Below are 20615 nucleotides of genomic sequence, written 5' to 3'. Positions count from 1 at the left end.
TGCAGCGGAGTGTGCGCTGATATGAAACTTCCTGGCAGATTAAAACTGTGTGCCCGACCGAGACTCGAACTCGGGACCTTTGCCTTTTGCGGGCAAGTGCTCTACCATCTGAGCTACCGAAGCACGACTCACGCCCGGTACTCACAGCTTTACTTCTGTCAGTATCTCGTCTCCTACCTTCCAAACTGGCAGAAGTAAAGCTGTGAGTACCGGGCGTGAGTCGTGCTTCGGTAGCTCAGATGGTAGAGCACTTGCCCGCGAAAGGCAAAGGTCCCGAGGTCAAGTCTCGGTCGGGCACACAGTTTTAATCTGCCAGGAAGTTTCATATCAGCGCACACTCCGCTGCAGAGTGGAAATCTCATTCTGGAAACCACCCCCAGGCTGTGGCTAAGCCATGTCTCCGCAATATCCTTTCTTTCAGGAGTGCTAGTTCTGCAAGGTTCGCAGGAGAGCTTCTGTAAAGTTTGGAAGGTAGGAGACGAGATACTGGCAGAAGTAAAGCTGTGAGTACCGGGCGTGAGTCGTGCTTCGGTAGCTCAGACGGTAGAGCACTTGCCCGCGAAAGGCAAAGGTTCCGAGTTCGAGTCTCGGTCGGGCACACAGTTTTAATCTGCCAGGAAGTTTCATATACAGGATGATTCACGAAGATATGCAAATATTAAAATATGTTATTCTACAAGTAAAACTAAAGAAAAAAGTTCATATAAACATAAGTCCGCAAATGTATAGTTGAGTTACGGCTAATAAAAGGTTTTGCCTGAAATTTAGCAACATCACTAATATGAAGCCATCGCAAAACTGAACGAGGTTAAAGTAATGCACGATTTCCATTTACTTTGTTGTTATTGGTCTGGTGAATCTAATGAAACAAGAGCCAGACTAAACATTTGAGGACCTATGTTTATACGAACATTTTTCTTTAGTTTTACTTGTAGAATAACATATTAAAATACTGTCATATCTTCGTGAATCACCGTGTATAGATAAAAAAATTAAATTTTGGTGGATAGATCGTATTTTCAAGACAGCACACTTTCCTCTCTGTGTAGAAACTTGTCCATCACTTTCTTTCATCGTGTTGTAAGTTCACATTTAGTATTCGGAGCATTATGAAGACACATTTGCAGTTTAAGTGATACAACACATTAAAGACCTCGTCAAAATGCACACTGTTTTGAGATTGTAATAGAAGATAAACTTTACTGAAAAAGATGAAATTAATTGATGAGGCAGAATATTAAATGCTATCTAATTTTTATAAATAACACTGGTGTAGAAATACTGAAGGTTACCCCTATTACGTAAGCTTTGGTGTTGTGTGGGTAGATGTGAGATGAAATTTACTGATGAGACAGCACAGTATTTAGCATGAACATTTTTTTAGTCAGATCTAAAACAGAGAGAGACGTGACATTTACTGATGAGACAAGACAGTATTTGAAGTAAACGCTTTTAATGAATAATACAGAGGTTGAACGTTACACCATGTCTCTCTCTCTCTCTCTCTCTCTCTCTCTCTCTCTCTCTGTGTGTGTGTGTGTGTGTGTGTGTGTGTGTGTGTGTGTGTGTGTGTGTGACATCGGACTAAGTTTGTTGACTAATACCACTTAACCTTTAAGTTCGATCAGCAGAAGTGTTCAAATGGTTCAGATGGCTCTGAGCACTATGGGACTTAACTACTGTGGTCATCAGTCCCCTAGAACTTAGAACTACTTAAACCTAACTAACCTAAGGACATCACACACATCCATGTCCGTGGAAGGATTCGAACCTGCGACCGTAGCGGTCACGCGGTTCCAGACTGTAGCGCCTATAACCGCACGGCCACTCCGGCCGGCAGCAGAAGTGTGATGTGTATTTTGATGAGTAATATACCTTTGAACATGGCGCAAACTCTAGATTGTTCTGATATTTTTGAACATGTCACAGAATTCAGATCGTTTGATACTTTGGAACAGGGGCATAAATTTAGGGAGTTTAGGTGAAGGTTATATATTTTGATAAATCATTCTTGTTGTTGAGGTATTTTTTGACATAGCTAACTAATGACTGCCTGTTTCGTCAGCATTTTTAAATTTCCTGCCTACATGATGTCACTGAAAATGGACGTGGCTTGTGACGTCATTAGGTTGCCGCCACAGATAACGGGGGTGGCTTGTGACAATGCATCCAAGCTAAGTGACCACACATGAAGTCGCCCGGGTTCAATGATTGTCAAAGTGTTCTGCAAGCCCCATAGCCATTCCACTCATAGGCTTTCCAGACGTAAGAAATATACGAGGACGTGCTGAAAAGTAGAACCTTCGAATTTTTTATGTGAAAACTCTTCAAGGTTTTTAAACAATACATTATACATCCGTATCCTTCATTTCTACGTATTTATTTCCCAACATAGTCACCCTGGCGACGAACACATTACTCCCAACGAGAGACCAGTATGTTGACACCGTCAGTATAGAATGTTGGATTTTTTTGATGGAGCCGAAACCTTACTTATGCTGGCAGCGCTTCATCACTGTCAAAGTGAAGTCCTCGAAGGTGTTCTTTAAGGTTCCGAAACAGATGAAAATTGGAAGGGGCCAAGTGGAGACTGTATGGAGGATGGTCGATGACAGTGAACCCAAGGCGTCGGATTGTTGCGGAATTCGCAGCGATCGTGTGTGATCTGGCATAACCAGGCTGAACAATAGGGTGATCCACGTGTGAATGGTTGGAACCACTATTATAACTCGCTATTTCTCTCGTACTGTCATAGTTACGTTTTTGTTCCAAGACGGGCGCCGCGTGAGATCGCAAGTATTTTCTACGTCCATTAAAGAACTTATTTAAGAAGAAATAGTGTCAAATTTAAATTTTCTTGTTTCGTATACTTTCTGTAGTGTCCGTTCTTGTCACAAAACTGAATATTAGAGTCTCAGCAGAGCTTGTTCATGAAAAAACTTCGTGTCATCTGAAGTCCCGATAATCGCGACATAACCCGAAATTTTGCGTGACATGAACGCAAAAAATTGTATTCAAGTTTTCTTGATAGTACAAAATTCGTTTAAAAAAGACAGCTACTAGTTTCATCAGTGTATACTGCCGCAATAAAAGTGCAATTAAACGTTTCTAAATCGTATTTAACTAACACATTTCGTACTGTCTACAAGTTAGATAGACGCGATCTATTCCTAAATTTTTCTAGTTATAAACGTTTAAAAACCTGACCAAACACGCTTGATAACGTAAATTATCTAAAAGCAAAGTAATCACTAATTCATTCTTCTGTCATTCTACCTCTAAATCAGTACAAAAACAAGAACAACCGTACATAAGACCTTTGTGTCGTTGTTTGTTTACACACAGCCATTTTCGCGTCCTTGATAAATTTAAAACGTTGTTTACACTTAAAAAATTCTTTCAAAACTGCCCATGAGTGAGAAATGTGGAAGCTGTTATAGGGTAGTGAGTAGAGGGATTTGTTGCCAATCTTGTGGGAAATATTTTCACTTGGGGGGGGGGATACAGTGGGGAGAATGTTGGGAGAACAGAGGAGGCTCTCTCCCGGAACTGCTGAGTATGCAGAAGGAACATTTTGATTGGGGAACAGGAAAGGAAAATCTGTGCCCTTCAGGCACAGTTTGAGGAAGCAAGGAAGGAACTGATAAGGATCAAGGGAGATAGGGGGGAGGAGGGTCGTTGGGAAGTGGCAACTGGTAGGAGGATAGGAAGAAAGAGAACGCCATCTCACAGTTTTATCATCAACACCAAAAACAAATATCTACCACTGTCAGAGTTAAGCGGAGAAAAGCCTCAGGTAGAATGAGGAGCAGGAAATGTGCAGCACACTTCAACCGACGCCAAAAAGCCTAGGGATGTAAAAAGTGTTAGGAAGAAGAAAGTGCTGCTGCTAGGTAGTAGCCATGAGCGAGGTGTAGGCTCTCAATTACAGGAAAGTTTAGGGGCAGCGTAACAGGCCACCAGTACCTTCACGCCAAATGAAGGACTAAGTCATGTGATAGAGGATTTAGGGTCTTTATGTAAGGACTTTACAAAAGAGAACCATGTAGTGATAGTGGGTGGGGTGGGAAACTGTTTGGACAGGGATGGAGCATATGACATTGGTGGTGACCTGGACAAGATAGCTTCCTTGACTCATGGCACCAACGTACACTTTGTTGAGCTGTTCCGACGTCATGACCGACCACACCTTGATGGAGCTGTGAGGCGAATCAATGTGGGATTAGGAATGGCTCTGAGGACAGCCAACTTTGCTCACGTTTCTCTGGTGCCCATTGCGATTATCAACAGATGGTTTCACTAGGCATGGCCTACACCTAAACAGGACTGGGAAGGAAAGATTGGTACAGCTGATTCATGAAAGTATAGGGGGTGGATCTCGAACCACACATGGTCAATTACCTGTTGTCATGGGTAGGAAAAGTAGGTCTTTTTAGGATAAATCCAGACTACAGGTTCCCCTGCCTAACGAGTATCTGCACAAGTTTAAAAAATACTCAAACAATCACTCAGAAGACAGATTTTAACACTTCAAATATAACATATACCACATGTCACAAAGAAAAACAAACCACTGGAAAGAGTAACATGCGGCATTTCACAGACTTAACAATCCCCGATCAAAACATGCAATCCATAAAAAAGAAAATACAACTATTAGAAGTTGAGCCCCAATCTTTGAACTGTACAGTAGTTTGTGTTACTGAGCACTGGTGTAGAGTCACATAAATCCAACATGTAGTATAATCAGTGTGTGAAAGGGCAAACTCTTACTGCAGAACTGCTTCAAGGGGTGGAGGATCATGCATTTATATTAGAAAAGGAACACAGTTCAAATCAAAACATGACCCCAGTGCAGCAAGTGAAGACAAACACTTCGAAATACCAGCTACTGAATTAACAGGGCTTGATATCACCAAGACATTAATCATTTTGTGTGTGTATAGATCTCCCAGTAGTAGTGTGGACACTTTTTTCAATAAATTAGCAGAAGTTCTAGATAAAGTCTCAAGTACAAAGGTCAACATAATTCTGTGTGGGGACATCAACACTAATATCATAAATGAATCCAGCAGCACCCTCATAAATATCCTTAAAAGTTTTGGCATGTCCCTTTTGGTCAATAGTGCAACAAGGGTTACTACAATGACTGCATCAGTAATTGACCATGATCCACAACACTTAGCAAACTATGTAAATGAGCATTTTTCAAGTATCACTGAGAAGTTACAGCAAAAATTCCCCAAAACAAATATAACACCTGTAAATAATGTTGCACTAAATACAATGATGTTATTTACAACCACAGAAAATGAAGTCAATAAAACTGTTAAAAACCTAAAAAAATAAAACGTCAGTAGGCTTAGATGAAGTACCAATGTGTGTACTGAAACAATGAATAGAGATTAAACAAGGCCCCTTAACAAATATAATAAATGAATCATTCACATCAGAGATATTTCCAGAGTAGTTAAAACAGGCAAGAGTTGTACCTTTGCTTAAGAAAGGTAATGCAGAAAGTATAGAAAATTACTGGCCTATTTCCCTGCCGTCACCATTCTCAAAAATAATAGAAGCAATTATGAAAGACAGATTAATGAATTACCTGAATAAAAATAATCTTTTTAGTGAATCACAGTTTGGTTTCCGAAGTGCCAAAAAACGGAGTCAGCCATAGTAGAATTCACAAATGTTATACTTGAGGCTCTTGATAAACACGAGTGTGTCACAGGCACATTTTTAGATCTTTTTAAGGCCGTTGACCACAAGATTCTATTACATAAATTAGAAGCATTAGGAATAAGAGGGCTAGCTAATGACTGGTTTCGATCATATTTAGCAAGACAGGGTTCAAAGAGTAGAGATAACACATACTTAAAATAGATCTAAACATTTAGTAAAACACTTATCAGAACCAAAATACATAAATATAGGGGTTCTGCACGGTAGCATATTAAGAATAACACTATTCATGATATACATCTATGACTTTTCCAGTAGTGTTACTCGTGGTGAAAAAATTCTCTTCACTGATGACAGTACTATTATAGTCACTGAGAAAACAAGAGAACTCCTTGCAAAGAAAGCAAATGAAACTCTCATGGAAGTTTATGACTGGTCAATAAGCAATAAAGTGACGTTGAATGTAAAGAAAACTTATGCCATGAATTTCAGTTTGAAGAGGAAAAAGACAGTATTAAATTAAACGTTGATGGTACCTGTACAGACTGTGTAACAAATGCAAGATTTCTAGGAATGAATATTGATTCTCAGTTGAAGTGGTGTGAACACACAAAGGTACTTGCAAACAGAATGTCATCGGCACGTTATGCCCTTAGAATCTTATTATCAGTGTGTAACATGCAGTGTCTTTTAGTTACATACTATTCATGTGTACACTCAATTCTTAGCTACTGCATACTGTTTAGGGGACAAATGCACAAAATATGAACACAATTTTCAAACTCCAGAAGAGAGCCATAACAATAATAACCAGAAATAGTAGTCGAAAAAAAATGGCTCTGAGCACTATGGGACTTAACATCTATGGTCATCAGTCCCCTAGAACTTAGAACTACTTAAACCTAACTAACCTAAGGACAACACACAACACCCAGCCATCACGAGGCAGAGAAAATCCCTGACCCCGCCGGGAATCGAACCCGGGAACCCGGGCGTGGGAAGCGAGAACGCTACCGCACGACCACGAGATGCGGGCCAATAGTAGTCGAGCTCATTGTAAAGATCTGTTCAAAAAACTGGGGATTTTAACTGCTCCATATGAATACATTTACCAGCTAGTTGTACACATCAAAAATAACATTGGTAATTACTGCACAAACAGCTTTGTCCATAACCATGGAGCAAGAGCTAGACTCAACTTACATTTACCAAGAAAAAATAAACACAAAACTCGAAACAGCATTTTCTACCAAAGAATAAAACTGTACAATAAATTAGCAAAAGAGATTAAAGAAATTGCAATTACAGTTATTTAAAAGACAGCTGAAAAGTACCTGTTAATCAATACATTTTATACATTGAAGGATGCCTTAGATAAAACAGATTAGGGGTTTGGTAAAAAAATGTTATACAAATAAATAATAATAATTATAAAACATCCAGCATTACACATAACACCTTCACACTACGTTTTTTTCCTTATTATTTCCTTTTATAGAAGTACTTACCTCCAAGCTATGCATAGAACAATACTAACACCTCTTCCTCTTCCTCAGCTCAACATCTCACTCATTATAGAGATATTTTGACTCAGTTTCTCAAGATAGCAAAGGGGAAGTTGCGGTACAGAAAATGGCCCAGAGATCACCAGTGTTTGTGTGTAGTGAGTGAAGTGTTATGAAACAATGTGTGTATAGTGTAGTGTATGCAGTGACTGATAGTGAGATATGAGTGAACAGCGTGGCATTACATTATTTAATAAGTTATTTGTAAAAAAAGTATTGGATACCAGGAGTAAAGCTAATGATTGTCTCTAACTAGAAGTCTGTAAATGTATGTGCATACGAATTAGCTTATTTTAAATTGGTCTAAACTTGTAAATAATTTGACATGTCCTATATCCTTATAAAAGGAGATCTATGGATGAATAGAGCTGCTACTACTACTACTACTACTACTACTACACACTGCCGTGTTACATGTTGCAATTCGGAGCCCTCTAGCGGCAGAGCGTTGCAACTTTGCAGCTTGCGTCAGCGAAACGGGAAAGTCGACCCAGTAATATGCACGACATGTAATACGTCAACCGATGCTGAGAACAGAATAAAAAGTTCGGAGGCATTACTTTTCAGCACGCCCCCGCATACCTATAATTGATGCTTGTGCAGGAAAGCATGTTTTATTGCTGCTTCCATGAGGACCAGATTATTATATTTCCGGAACCCACACTGGAAGCGAGTGGGGAGCCGTTTGAATTTTAAGATCCAGACAAGGCGGTGATCGACCGTCCTTTCCTAGGTCTTTCCCAAGTCTAGTCAGGGCAACATTTTGATAACCACTAGGTGTGTACGTTCATTCGCAGGTTTTAAACGTAAAATTAAAATTGCTTCTCATTAGGAGTATGAAAAGCTTCCTGATTCCCAAACGAAGTTAAAAAGGGTGAGGAGTGTTTCCTTGCTTGTTTCTGTGAGGTGATGTAACACGCTTTGTTGGACCCAACGGTTACCGAGAGTCATGTCATAAGCCGTAGACAACGAAGAACCCAGCTCTCACATGGAACGGGATAAGTGTAAAATTCACCTTTGGTGGAATTGAAATCCTAGCTGCCTTTATCAGCGACCACTCCGTAGGGTTGGAAAGCTAGACCCTGACTGGCAGCAGTGGTAACTCCTGCTAAATACCCCGCCACTGTCTGGGCAATGTCTTGCCCGTTGGTCTGAAGACTTCGGTTCTGCATTACAATATACATTGGGCACCTTCAACCTCTCCCAGAAATCCTCCTGATTGTCTCCCATATGACTAAATTTTGACAAACGGTTAATGGTGGTCTGGAACTGCTGCCACGATCTCTTCTTGCTCTCTCTAATAATTCGGTGACATTTCGCCCTCGCCACCCGAAAGGCTGTGAGCCACCCGAAAGGCTGTGAGGTTCTACGCAGTTGGCCAGCACTTGAGCTGATGCTGTGCCGCCCGCTGGTCCTGATTGTATCAGAATTTGTCGTATCATCAAGGGAATGGATGCTTTAGTGTCTTGGTACACCATTTTGGTAATTTGATGGGCCCATCCCTGGACGCGATCACGGTTTTCAAACAAAGTAAGTTGACTCCGAAACGTCCAGTTTGCCTTACTTAGCACCCATAGTGGTGGCTTTCTTTTGGCCACCACTTAGTCTGCAGGTAGAAAGATCGGGAAATTATCACTTGAACGCAAGTCATCGACGAATTTCCATTGAGCGGTATGTGTGAAGCCTGACAGCATACTGAGATCTTTAGCAAATGAATTACTCTGTTCCAGTGCTAAAGTTGAAACATATTGGCTATCCACGCCAACTTGTTTCAAAATTGCAGTAGCACGCTGCTCGCCGGTCCCCGGTTTACTGCCAAAGTAGAACATTTCTGGCAGGCTGCACTGCCTATCTTGCATGTACATTGTCTCCGTGTTTCTGCAGTTGGAATGCCTCAAAGAGCTCAATTACTTTGTTCTGTGAGAGCCAACCAGAGAGCCAGTGAGAATTTTAGTTATAGTGTGTACATGGTCTGCCGGAAGAGCTCTGTTTTAAGTTTTGGTATTGTATGGAAGCTGGACTGCAGATTCTCCACGCTGATACATTTATCTGGATGAGATCGCTACATGCCCTTGGGTTAATCGCGTTTTTCACTCGAGCTTAACTGATGCTTTATTTTATGTAATATTTTGAGCTCCATATAAGATGAGCTTCATTATACGAAGCATTCACTAGCTATGCAGAATTTCATGTCAAGACTAGTCGATCATTTTCCTTCAGAAACACATCTATGAAACCTTCGTTGCGTTAGCGGATAGTTTAACAGTTTGTCATTAAAATCTTTCGAGTCAGATAGCATTATCACAGGGTCTTGCCTGAAAATATGCCATGAACTAGTTTAGAGTTAGTTCAAATTTCTACTGGGCACCTAATTAAAGTTAAAAGACAACGGTTAGTGTGTGTGTGTGTGTGTGTGTGTGTGTGTGTGTGTGTGTGTGTGAGAGAGAGAGAGAGAGAGAGAGAGAGAACTAAAAGTTATAGTTCTTCCACGTGTGCCCTGAAACTATGTCCCACCGTAGAAGGAGAGCCATACTAGCGGTGAGGTTTTTCTATATTTGCCATTGTTGTTTCTCCTTAGTGGGAAGTTTGAAGCGGGGGGGGGGGGGGGGGGGGGGGGAAGTGTTAGTTGAGAGACTCGCCGGTTCCGTATATCGACATCCATCGATCGATAGTAAGACCACCATCTGATGCATCAGACAGGACCAAGGTCACATGGTCCGATGATTTCAGACCTGATCGTTTTGGCTTTTTGTTTTTCATCCTCAGTTTTGATTTTGGGGAAGGTGGTAACGCTGTTAAAAAGAAAAAGATTGGATCTTTTCCTGTCAGTTACATATCGCACTACCTTCGCAATATACTTTCAACCGAAGATTTCACACACATGCTACGAGAAGTGTATTCTCTTTTCAACTCTCCAAATTGGATATCAGCATCCTTATGACCAAAACTTCACTGTAGACAGTAAAGCATGCGATGACAACTGCAGAGAGGTACCTAATGACACAGAAATGTATGTCAGTATTTCCCAAAATGAAAATTGACTCCTTTTTTAACAGATTTGTGATTGAAGTTCAAGCATTCATTATTATACATGGTCCATTCACATTTACGTGACCATCGCCCATGTTCGACGTCAAAGTACAATAACCACTCACAGTCGGCAGGTGTCAGTATTAGCAGTGGAGGTTACACAAAGCGCATCAGGGGGACGCGTAAAACTGTGCAGTCGTTGTTACAATGCGGAAACGGAGCAATTTATCTGACGCTCAAATGGGGATGACCATTGGTATACGGGCCAAGGGTGGAAGTATTTCGAAAACGGCTAAGTTTGTAAACTGTTTGCCTTCTGCCATGGTTAAAGTATACTGTGCTTGGCACAATGGCGGTATCCGAAACCGCCGCTGAGGCAACGGTGGTGCAGCATGGGATCACAGGGGTGAAAGACAGAGATGTGAGCAGGCGGTAGACCAGACGAACAAAGGCGCTACCAACTGTGTCTCCTCAACGACCATTCAGCGGACGTTACTGCTTGCTGGCCGCCGCGGTGGGCACCTGGTCCATGCACCCATGCTGACTGCTGCTCATTGGCGACGAAGGCTGGAATTTGAACGCCAATACCACAGCTGGACGTCCACTAAGTGGCGAAATGTGGCCTTTTCAGATGAATCATCTTTTATACTCTATCTGTTAGATGGCCGTTGGATCCTCGGAAGGGTCCAAGTCAGAGAAGGGAGTCTTATGGTCCGGGGAATGATTTCGTGACATCCTTGGGTGATCTCGTCATTCTCGAGAGCAGCATCTATCAACACAAGTATGCATCTATCCTCGGGGACCATGTCCACGTCCATGTCCACATCCACACACAGTTTGTTTTTCCTTAGCATGATGGCATCTACCATCAGGACAGTGCTATGTGCCACACAGGTCGCAGTGTATGGGTATGTCTCAGAGAGCACCAGGATGTGTCTACCACACTTCCTTGTCCACCGAACTCCACGGATTAAAACCCAATTGAAAAAAAGTGTGACCACCAAGATTGGGTTGTTCGCGCCATGTATCCTCAACCGAGAAACCTAGCACATCTGGCCACGGCACTGGAGTCGACCTGGCTCCACATACCTCTCGGTACCTTCCAGAACCTCACTAGTTCTCTGCCTGCACGTCTCGCGGCAGTCCACACAGGAAAAGCTGATTATTCAGGCTGTTAAAAGAGGATCACATTAATGTGACTTCACAGTGTAGAAGCATGGGCCATATTTAAATATCACAGTTAGTCTGATATACCAGGTATGTACAAAGTCGTCTGAGACTGACTAAGGAAATCTGAGAACATGGTAAATGTTACCTGCTAAACATCTATTACAACACTACTATCAAAATTAGCTACAGCACGCACTATACAGTAAATTATCTCAAAATTCCATATGACAGTGTGGAGAAATTGATATTGCTACATTAGGGCATGATTAGGAACTGTACATTGACCAACAAAATACCAGTAAGGAAAATTCTTAACATCACTGGGATTTGAATAGGATATTTGTATTTCAAGTACCTGAGCAAGATGACTAGATGGTTGGGGATATTTCAGGGAATTGGTTTAAGAATTTTTATTTCAAAAATTTCAGCTAAATCTTTCAGATTCTCTCCCAGAATAACTTTATCAATGCCTACGTGCCAACACAGCCTATCATTCACGGCAGAGGCAGTTGAATGCAGTTGCTGAATTCAACATCACGCCACTTTTCTAGACTCTTTGCTGAACAGACTGGCGTATCCACACCACCGTTTCAACCAACAAACAACGTGGGAGTCGAGTCACGTACGTGGCTGCTGGAGGCTCTTGGAGGGCAGGGCACATCTGCTTCGCTCTCTGGGTTTCCAGATTTGAGGATGAGCAGAAGTTCTCTCATACTACAAACTTCAGCCAGGGCAGATGGCTTAATAGAAATTAATTCATCAGGATCATTAGATGTATATGGATCAAAACATTGTCGCACTAGTGTTTACACCAACTGTGATTACTCTTTTACACTGGAATGTCTCACATAAGTTACAGTACAGTTCTGTCTTAAGATAATTCTGAGTGCTGCTGAAGCCATCCTTTCATTCTTCTTCTAGAAAAGGAGGGTAATGTAGGCTAAAGCCTGCTGGCAGTCCAGATTTTGTTACCTCATTTTTACATCCATAATTTTGAGGCCCTAGATCTATTCACTAGGATCAGCCACCAGCCACACGAGTGTGAACCACTACCTCAACAGTTTTCTGTTACATTGATTTCTTCGACCAAACTCCTAGACTGACCGTCGAACTCTACCACCGCCCACAGAGCAACCTCTCTTTGTGTTCTGTCACTGAGAATAAATCCCAAGTTTTCTTTAGTTAACTCTGTTAGTCTGCTACCTACCCTCTCGAATGGTGTTTTCTACAGACTGATGAAAAGCTTAAACTAAAATTGAATTACGTGTAGAAAGTTCTTTATTAGATGTATTCAACCATTTTCTTACACCGAGCGAGGTGGTGTAGCGGTTAGCACATCGGACTCGCATTCGGGAGGACGACGGTTCAATCCCGCGTCCGGCCATCCTGATTTAGGTTTTACATGATTTCCCTAAATCGCTTGAGACAATTTCTGGGATGATTTCTTTGAAATGGCACAGCTGACAGCCTTCCCCTTCCTTCCCTAATCCCCTCCCCCAAATCAGCCAACCAGCCGTTTTCTTACACAAGGGTTGTGTTATTTAAATGGATCTTACGTTGAAAACAGACAATTTATTTTTGACAAGTGGATTACTAGAGCTTAATTGATGTCTGTGGATCAAAACATTTTCTTACTAGTGTTTACACTAGCTGCGATTATTATTTTACACCGGAATGTACCCAAGCGAGATACAACACAGTTCTTTCTTAAGATAGTTCTTTGAATTTTAACCCCCACCTTCAAGTGAAGTCTCAGCTCCATGAACACACTGAGAATATGTGAAGCGTTATAAGGCACTACTTCATGATGAATACACTAAACAGATTCAGAAGGATGTAGGGTGCTGTAGTTAATTGGAGATGAAAAAGCCTGCACAGGATAGAGTAGGAGTAGCGTGGGGATCTGCATCAAACCAGTCTCTGGATTGAAGACCACAACAACAACAACAACAACAACAACAACAACTTTATTTTCGAAAGTGTAGCTGGTGTGAATTAGGATAAATTTTTGTGCTTATCCCTTAGCAATTGTGTAACCCGTGAATTAGTTATAAGGACTGTTAAGTATTTCTATTAGATGTTTCTGTACTCCTGTCCATGGGAGATAAGGCCTAGTTCTGAAACTTTCCAGTAGCACAGTTTCTTATACTCCCAAGGCAGTGAGGTTACCCATTCTCTATTCTGCCGATTTCGAGAAGACAGTGCCCTTGGGCACTACCTGACTATTTTGAGTCCACTTCTGTCTACTTCTTACCCTCTACTAAGCTACTATTATTTCTTTCTTTCTGCCGTTGCGAGTGAGTTTTTTCTTTTATACATGGGCAGTATCTATTTTTACCTCCCTACTAATTTTATCGTTTAGAATCTGTGCAGGGTGTAACGTTTACTTGTTTTGTTTCTCTAATTTGGGCAATTGTAAGTTGTCAAGTATAAAATGATTGGTCCATTTTAAATACCTTCCTAGAAGTTACATGTGATAGCACATGAAGCACAGAAGTGCGTTTAGCTTCTGCGTATAACAAGAACTGTGTTAGTGGAAATTATGTATAAATTTTGTATATGGTAATAGAAGTATCAGCGAATTCGCGTTTGTGTTTATCAGTAGCTTTGAAGTTAGCGGTTGTTTGCAGTGTGAACATCCACCAGATTAATATCTAATTGCAACACTGTTGCTATTCATAAACACAGTAAAGATTAGTCCATTTTTAAATGTTTGATTTAACAGGAAATTTTTGTGACAGTTATTTGACAGATGTTGACAATATAACCAGATGCAATTTTCTCTTAATAACACTGCAGAAAATCAATTGTAACAGAGGCTTCCTCTGTAGGTCCCCTATCTGGCCAACGCGTCTGCCAAAAGTGCCTCTGACGCTCTTTTGTGAACACTGTAAGTCACCACTACTTACGGAACAGGGAGGATGTACAGGGTGACCAGTCAGTTGGGAATATTTTAGGGAATTGGTTTGAAAAATGTTTGTTTAAACCTCTCCTGTGGAGTCCTTAAAACACTCTCTCAGTATAAATTCACCAATGCTTAAGTGCCATCCCAGCCTTCCTTTAACGAAAGAGGTAGTTCAGTCCAGTATAAGATGCTGATTTGAACATCACGCCACTTTTCGGCATCTCTGCTGAACAGACTGACATACCCACGACACCATTTTAACCAATGGGAACGTGAGAGATGAGTCACATGTGTGGTCGCTGGAAGGTGTTGGAGGGAAAGGCGCTGTTGCTTCTTCCATCTTTGAGGCCGAGCAGAAGCTTTCTTGTACTCCAGACTTCAGCCAGAGTGGCTGTGTTCACAGGACCAGCCACTATCCATATGAACGTGAACCACCACCTTTCCCATTTCATATTCTCTATATTTCTTTGACCGAGCTCCTAGACCAGCAGTCAACATGAACCTCTGCCCCCAATTCGAGTCCTTTCTGTATTCTGTCACTGAGAAAATATCCTAATTTAATTAACTCTTTTATTTCATTGCCTCCCTTCGATGCTCACTCCTCCCACTCAGCATCCTGTACATACTATTACAGCATTCTATTTTAATGATAATTAATGGACAAATGAATTTGAATCACACAGAAATAATTATCTAATGGCTACCATCAAGAATTTTTTAAACGACAGGAAGGATGCAACTACTTACTTTCAAGAGGCGAATTCCAAATACTTGTCAAAAGACACGCTTAAAAGTAGAAAACAACTATATGCGGCTTTCGGAACTTATATCTTTCTTCCTCAGAAAAGAAAGAAATATTGAGTAAGAAAGGTGGGATTGGAGGGGAAAGTCACTCAAACGCAAGGTCGAGGAGGACCAACTTGTGGTCGTCAGGAGTGGCCAAGCGGTTCTAGGCGCTTCAGTCTGGAACCACGCGACCGCTACGGTCGCAGGTTCGAATCCTGCCTCGGGCATAGATGTGTGTGATGTCCTTAGGTTAGTTAGGTTTAAGTAGTTCTAAGTTCTAGGAGACTGATGACCTCAGCTGTTAAGTCCCATAGAGCTCAGAGCCATTTGAAACATTTTTGAACCAACTTGTGGCAAGGTCAAGGGGAAACGCAGATGAAGAGCAAGGCATCAGGGAGAGTAGGAGATCAAAGATAGCACATTAGTTAGCACTGTTTCAGCTTCAGTCTAGAAGGACCATTGATCTTGTCCATAATAGCGTCTGGCTAGCCTCCTCCTGGTACCCTTCGATGAATACAGCTCCCATTTCCAAAAAACTCAGAATCATCCTGCCACTGTCTTCCAGTATCACCCAGGACTGTAGCATCTCAGTGTACTATGTCACCAAGGCTACGATTTTCTCAGGTCAAAGCCGAAACGAGTTAATCCTTATCTGATATGCCTCGCACACCACCCACTGTTGTCTTCTATCGCTCTCCTACTGCCAAACCATTGGTAATTCCCACAACACCAAGGGCACAGTAACAAGACAAACTACACATGTTTATTAAAAGTAGCCATCACACCGAAGACTGTTTTGAATACCACAGTCCTTTAATAGGCACAGTACTGTTGGAGATAGTGCGCTGTTGCCTTCCTCTACATGTTGTTTATCAGCGTTTTTAGGAGTTACCACCAGTAACTTGGTTGATAGTGTGAGCTGTCACATAAGAATTGTCCCTATGGGGGACATCCAGTCCTTACTTACCAACATGCGTTACAGTGCGACTCAAGGGATTTGAGAGCACGCTACAAAACACAGGCCATTTGGAACCCAGTCCCTGAAATCCTGAGCTGGAAACTTGCTCTCCAACGTATCCTCGTCTCGCACCTGCCACACTTCCGGATTTAACGTCTCGTAAAAACATCTCCTTTTCTCCCCACCTTGGAAGAATTTCACTCTTTATTCAATTATTTAAACCTTTAATTTCAAAAGTTCTTATCTTCCTCAACCTGCTCTCTACCACCGTTTCTCTCTCTCTCGTTTTTTTCCTTGTACTCCTTTTCTGCATTTCTCCTAGTTCTTAGTTGCACTGATAATCCATTTTCTTCCTTTTTAATCCACCTTTATTTCTCACCCTCTGATGGCATCACTGGACTGAATCTAGCGCAATGTTTACCAATGTAGTGCCTTTGATTTCTATTTCTAACGCTTTCCCCTCCATCCGTACCATCAATCTTGCTAGAAACAAGTAGGTCACTCTCCAGCTGAGATCTGCGTGACGTGCCTGTCCTTTCCAACCATCCAAAAAATATCCATTTTCCTTCCATAGGAAGCAACGAACTAGTTCCAAAAGTTGAGTATATTTTCTCTACTTTTAAGCATATCTGTCGGAATATTTGGAATTTTGTGTCCTAATGGTAAGTTATAGTCAGCCTTTTTATCTGTTGCTATTTTACAGTCCTATTTAAATTTACCTTTTCATTGCATCATCCAAATTCTACACAGATGTGAATGCAAATGATGCCACCTGGAACAATGACTGTAAGAGGGGTTTCGAATCCACCATGGAAAAAGAAACTACTCTGATTTTACAAGTCTGTATCATTGTAAACGTTAAAAAAAAAGTTAGCAAAAGATTACGTGTGGAATAACCTAACATGTGTCTCTCTTTGAATATGTGCTATAGTTTTTGATGCCAAAATTGCCAACTCTTATTTGTTAGCCAAAATATTTCACTGAGATCGCATTTCTCTATTAATGACATGTGCAAACTTGTACGGACGCACTTGGAGATAGTAGTGTCAAAAATGGAAAGTAGTAAACTTTGGTCTAGATTCTTGGAGATAACTGTATGTAAGTTATACCCACAAGGATAATTTCTGGTAATGTGCCCAATTTTTTTGAAATGTAGCATTTTATTATATATTGGGAGAATTTCAGTTATTCGTGAAGCTCACGATGAATTTCTCCATAAAAGACGATGAATTTGTCCATAAAAGACGATCAGATGCAGTGACGTAGCAGTTCAGTGTGTATACGACACAGATAACTGAATGACTGTGCTACAAGCTGCGAATCTTTCAAATAGCACTTTGTGGCTTGATATGCCTGTGTGCGCACCTTCAGGAGGATTTGAAACACAATAAGTCTTACCTTGCCAAAGCTGCCTTTGCCCAAAACTTTGAGGAACTGGAAGTCCTCAGCCGCGTATTTCCGAAAGCGTGGTATGGACGTCGCAGGTGGCTTCGGTCCGTCCTCCAGCGACAGTGCGGGGTTGTTGGCCAGAGGGGAACTGCCTTCGCGCTCACTGGCCACCGATGGCACTGCGGATCGAAACACAGATCTGTAGACTGCATTACAATATATCACATGCCAAGCAAAGAACTGTATCAGTAATGTATTAATGCCTGGTTCATTGAAATGTCACAAATATTAACAGATGAATCATATTTCAAAATGGCACATAAGTTCTTAGGCTAGTTGACAGCATGTTGTTGACCAGAGGTATCCAACACTTCTTCAGACTATGTGGCAGTGAAGCTGAAAATGTGTCAGCCAGCGAAATGAAGTCACGAGAAAACGAAACCACATTAAGAGTATAACGATGTAGAAGAAAGTTGTTTAACTAAAATCACACCACATGACAATTTTCTCATGTAATGAACCACACAACGCTATGAATTTGTGGACTGTCATTAGATAGGACTGTATACTATAAACAGATGCTCAACAATACATAAAATTCGAAATGAAAATTCGCCCTGCGTCACGAATGCATTTTATTTAGTTCGTACCAAACTTAGTGGAAAGTGAAGCAGTTTTAGGAAGGAAGGAATATTAGAATGTACCGTTCTGGCGACGATGAGGTCATTAGAGGCAGAACACAGGCTCGGACTGGGAGAAGAAATCTGTCGTGCCCTTTCAAAGGAGCCAATGATTTTGGTGAATCACGGAAAAACCAAAAACTGGATGACTGGACGAGGATTTCAACCGTCATCCACCTGAGAAGGAATCAAGTTTCTTAAAGCAAGGTTCAAATTCGATATGAAGGTCATCACAAACTGTGCATTAGCTCAGATGGGCAGGATTGGGGAACGAAATCAGCTGTGGCCGTTTTTCAGTAATCATCCTGGCCATCAACTTAAGAAACATAGGAAACTGCAGGCAACCTAAATGAAGAGCGACACCTGGTTGGTACGTATTTCGAAACGTACTGCTTTATTTAGGTGCAGCATGAAAAAATTAAGAGCCTTAGTTATATGTATTCTGTTGGTTAACATATTTGGGTGTGCAATAAGAAAATCTACGTTAAGCTAAAATTAACATTTCCTTCAATTACGTGTCACAAGTTTTCAGTGACTCTCGGTACACCTTGCCTCTTTTAAAATTGGCAAGCAACGTAGCTACAGTGAGTTCTCTAAGCACCATACCCCCAAACAGAAAAAAAAAATTTTTTGGATAGAGGCAGTCCCATTTACATATCACCCGGCGTCACTTATCCTTATGATTTATGAACACAAGGACAGTTGCCTGGGCACTACGAATGTAGCTATAACGCAACATTGCAGTTGTTTATTCTAATTACTCATAAAGACTAATAACGACTGGTTACTAACCAGAGGGTCCAGCTCTTCTGAATTATTTTTGCAACAAATGAAATCAGTGCTACCTGAAATTTACAAAATTCTTTTTAGCGACAGCATTACTAATTCCGCTTAGTGCGAATCCGTCTTATCATAATGGAGCAGAAGTTTAGTTGACATCACAGTACCACGAAAGTCTTGACTATGAGAGCTTACTACACTGAAGCGCTAAAGAAACTGGTATAGGCATGCGTATTCAACTACAGAGAGACGTAAACAGGCAGATCACGGCGCTGCGGTCGGAAATACCTATATAAGACAGCAAGTGTTTGGCGCAGTTAATAGATCGGTTACTGCTGCTAAAATGGCAGGTTATCAAGATTTAAGTGAATTTGACGTGGTGTTATAGTCGGCGCACGAGCAGTGGGACACAGCATCTCCGAGGTAGCGATGAAGTGGGGTTTTTACCGTACGACCATTTCACGAGGGTACTTTGAATATCAGGAATCAGGTAAAACATCAAATCTCCGAAACCGCTGCGGCCGGAAAAAGATCCTGCAAGAACGGGACCAACAAACAGAAGAGAATCGTTCAACGTGACAGAAGTGTAACCCTTCCTCAAATTGCTGCAGACTTCAATGATGGGCCATCAACAAGTGTCAGCGTGCGAACCATTCAACGTAACATCATCGATATGGGCTTTCGGAGCCGAAGGCCCACTAGTGAACCCTTGATCACTGCACGACACAAAGCTTCACGCCTCGTCTGGATCCGTCAACACCGACATTGGACTGTTGATGACTGGAAGTATGTTCCGTTAGATACGACTGACAGGTGATATGTACAGAAGCATCCTGTCTGGTCACCTGCATCCATTCATATCCAATGTGCATTCCGAAAGACTTGGGGAATTCCAGCAGGACAATGCGACACCCAACACGCCCCGAATTGCTACAGAGTGGATCTAGGAACACTCTACTGGGTCTAAACACTTCCGTTGGCCACCAAACTCCCCCAAAATGAACATTATTGAGCATATCTGGGATGCCTTCCAACGTGCTATTCGGAAGAGATATCCACGAGCTCGTACTCTTACGGATTTATGGACAGCCTTGCAGGATTCATGGTGTCAATTGCATCCAGCAATACTTCAGACATTAGTCGAGTTCATGCCATGTCGTGTTGCGGCACTTCTGCGTGCTCGCGGTGGTCCTACACGATATTAGGCAGGTGTACCAATTTCTTTGGCTCTTCAGTGTAGCTTCTATGAAGTACTTTAAAACGAACAAGCATCACGTCGCGTATTTAGACGCTAAAATACGTGGTTCGCGGAAGTTGTGTTGGTCGTCGCAGGCACTAATTATCATTGTTATATAAAAACATTTTATAAAATTTATTTTTATCATTTAAATTCCTGGGATTCTGTAGCTAGTTAAATGTGGATGTGGTGGTGAGCTATATTTGTGGCGGGGGTGGGGGGGGGAGGGGGGGAGAGGGGGAAGAGACGGTACGACTCCTCTTCAACCCCCCCCCCCCTCACAATCGAAAGAATTAGGCATGCGTGCTTCACCTTCGGTATGGAGATAATTATTTTCAAAGTTTTCTGCTTGCAAATTTACCTTTCTCTCCTGTTTAGTATGAGGACTATCTTCTTTATATTCAGTTCTCTATTCAGCAAATTGTCTTAGAAC

The 20615-nt window shown here is 41.6% G+C and overlaps 1 protein-coding gene across 1 annotated transcript in view; it reads right to left on the bottom strand.

The window, feature by feature from the left end:
• Positions 1 to 20615, bottom strand: part of LOC126184246 (uncharacterized) — a 175832-nt gene that overhangs the window by 82283 nt on the left and 72934 nt on the right. Inside the window, exon 3 of the mRNA XM_049926615.1 lies at positions 17495 to 17664. Within this exon, the coding sequence (XP_049782572.1) occupies positions 17495 to 17664 (170 nt within the window). The remainder of the gene's footprint in view (positions 1 to 17494; positions 17665 to 20615) is intronic.

The sequence above is a fragment of the Schistocerca cancellata genome, chromosome 4, assembly GCF_023864275.1.
Source record: "Schistocerca cancellata isolate TAMUIC-IGC-003103 chromosome 4, iqSchCanc2.1, whole genome shotgun sequence".
Taxonomy (NCBI): domain Eukaryota; kingdom Metazoa; phylum Arthropoda; class Insecta; order Orthoptera; family Acrididae; genus Schistocerca; species Schistocerca cancellata.
The sequence above is the reverse complement of the archived record's forward strand: the minus strand, read 5'-3'. Positions and strand labels throughout refer to the sequence as shown.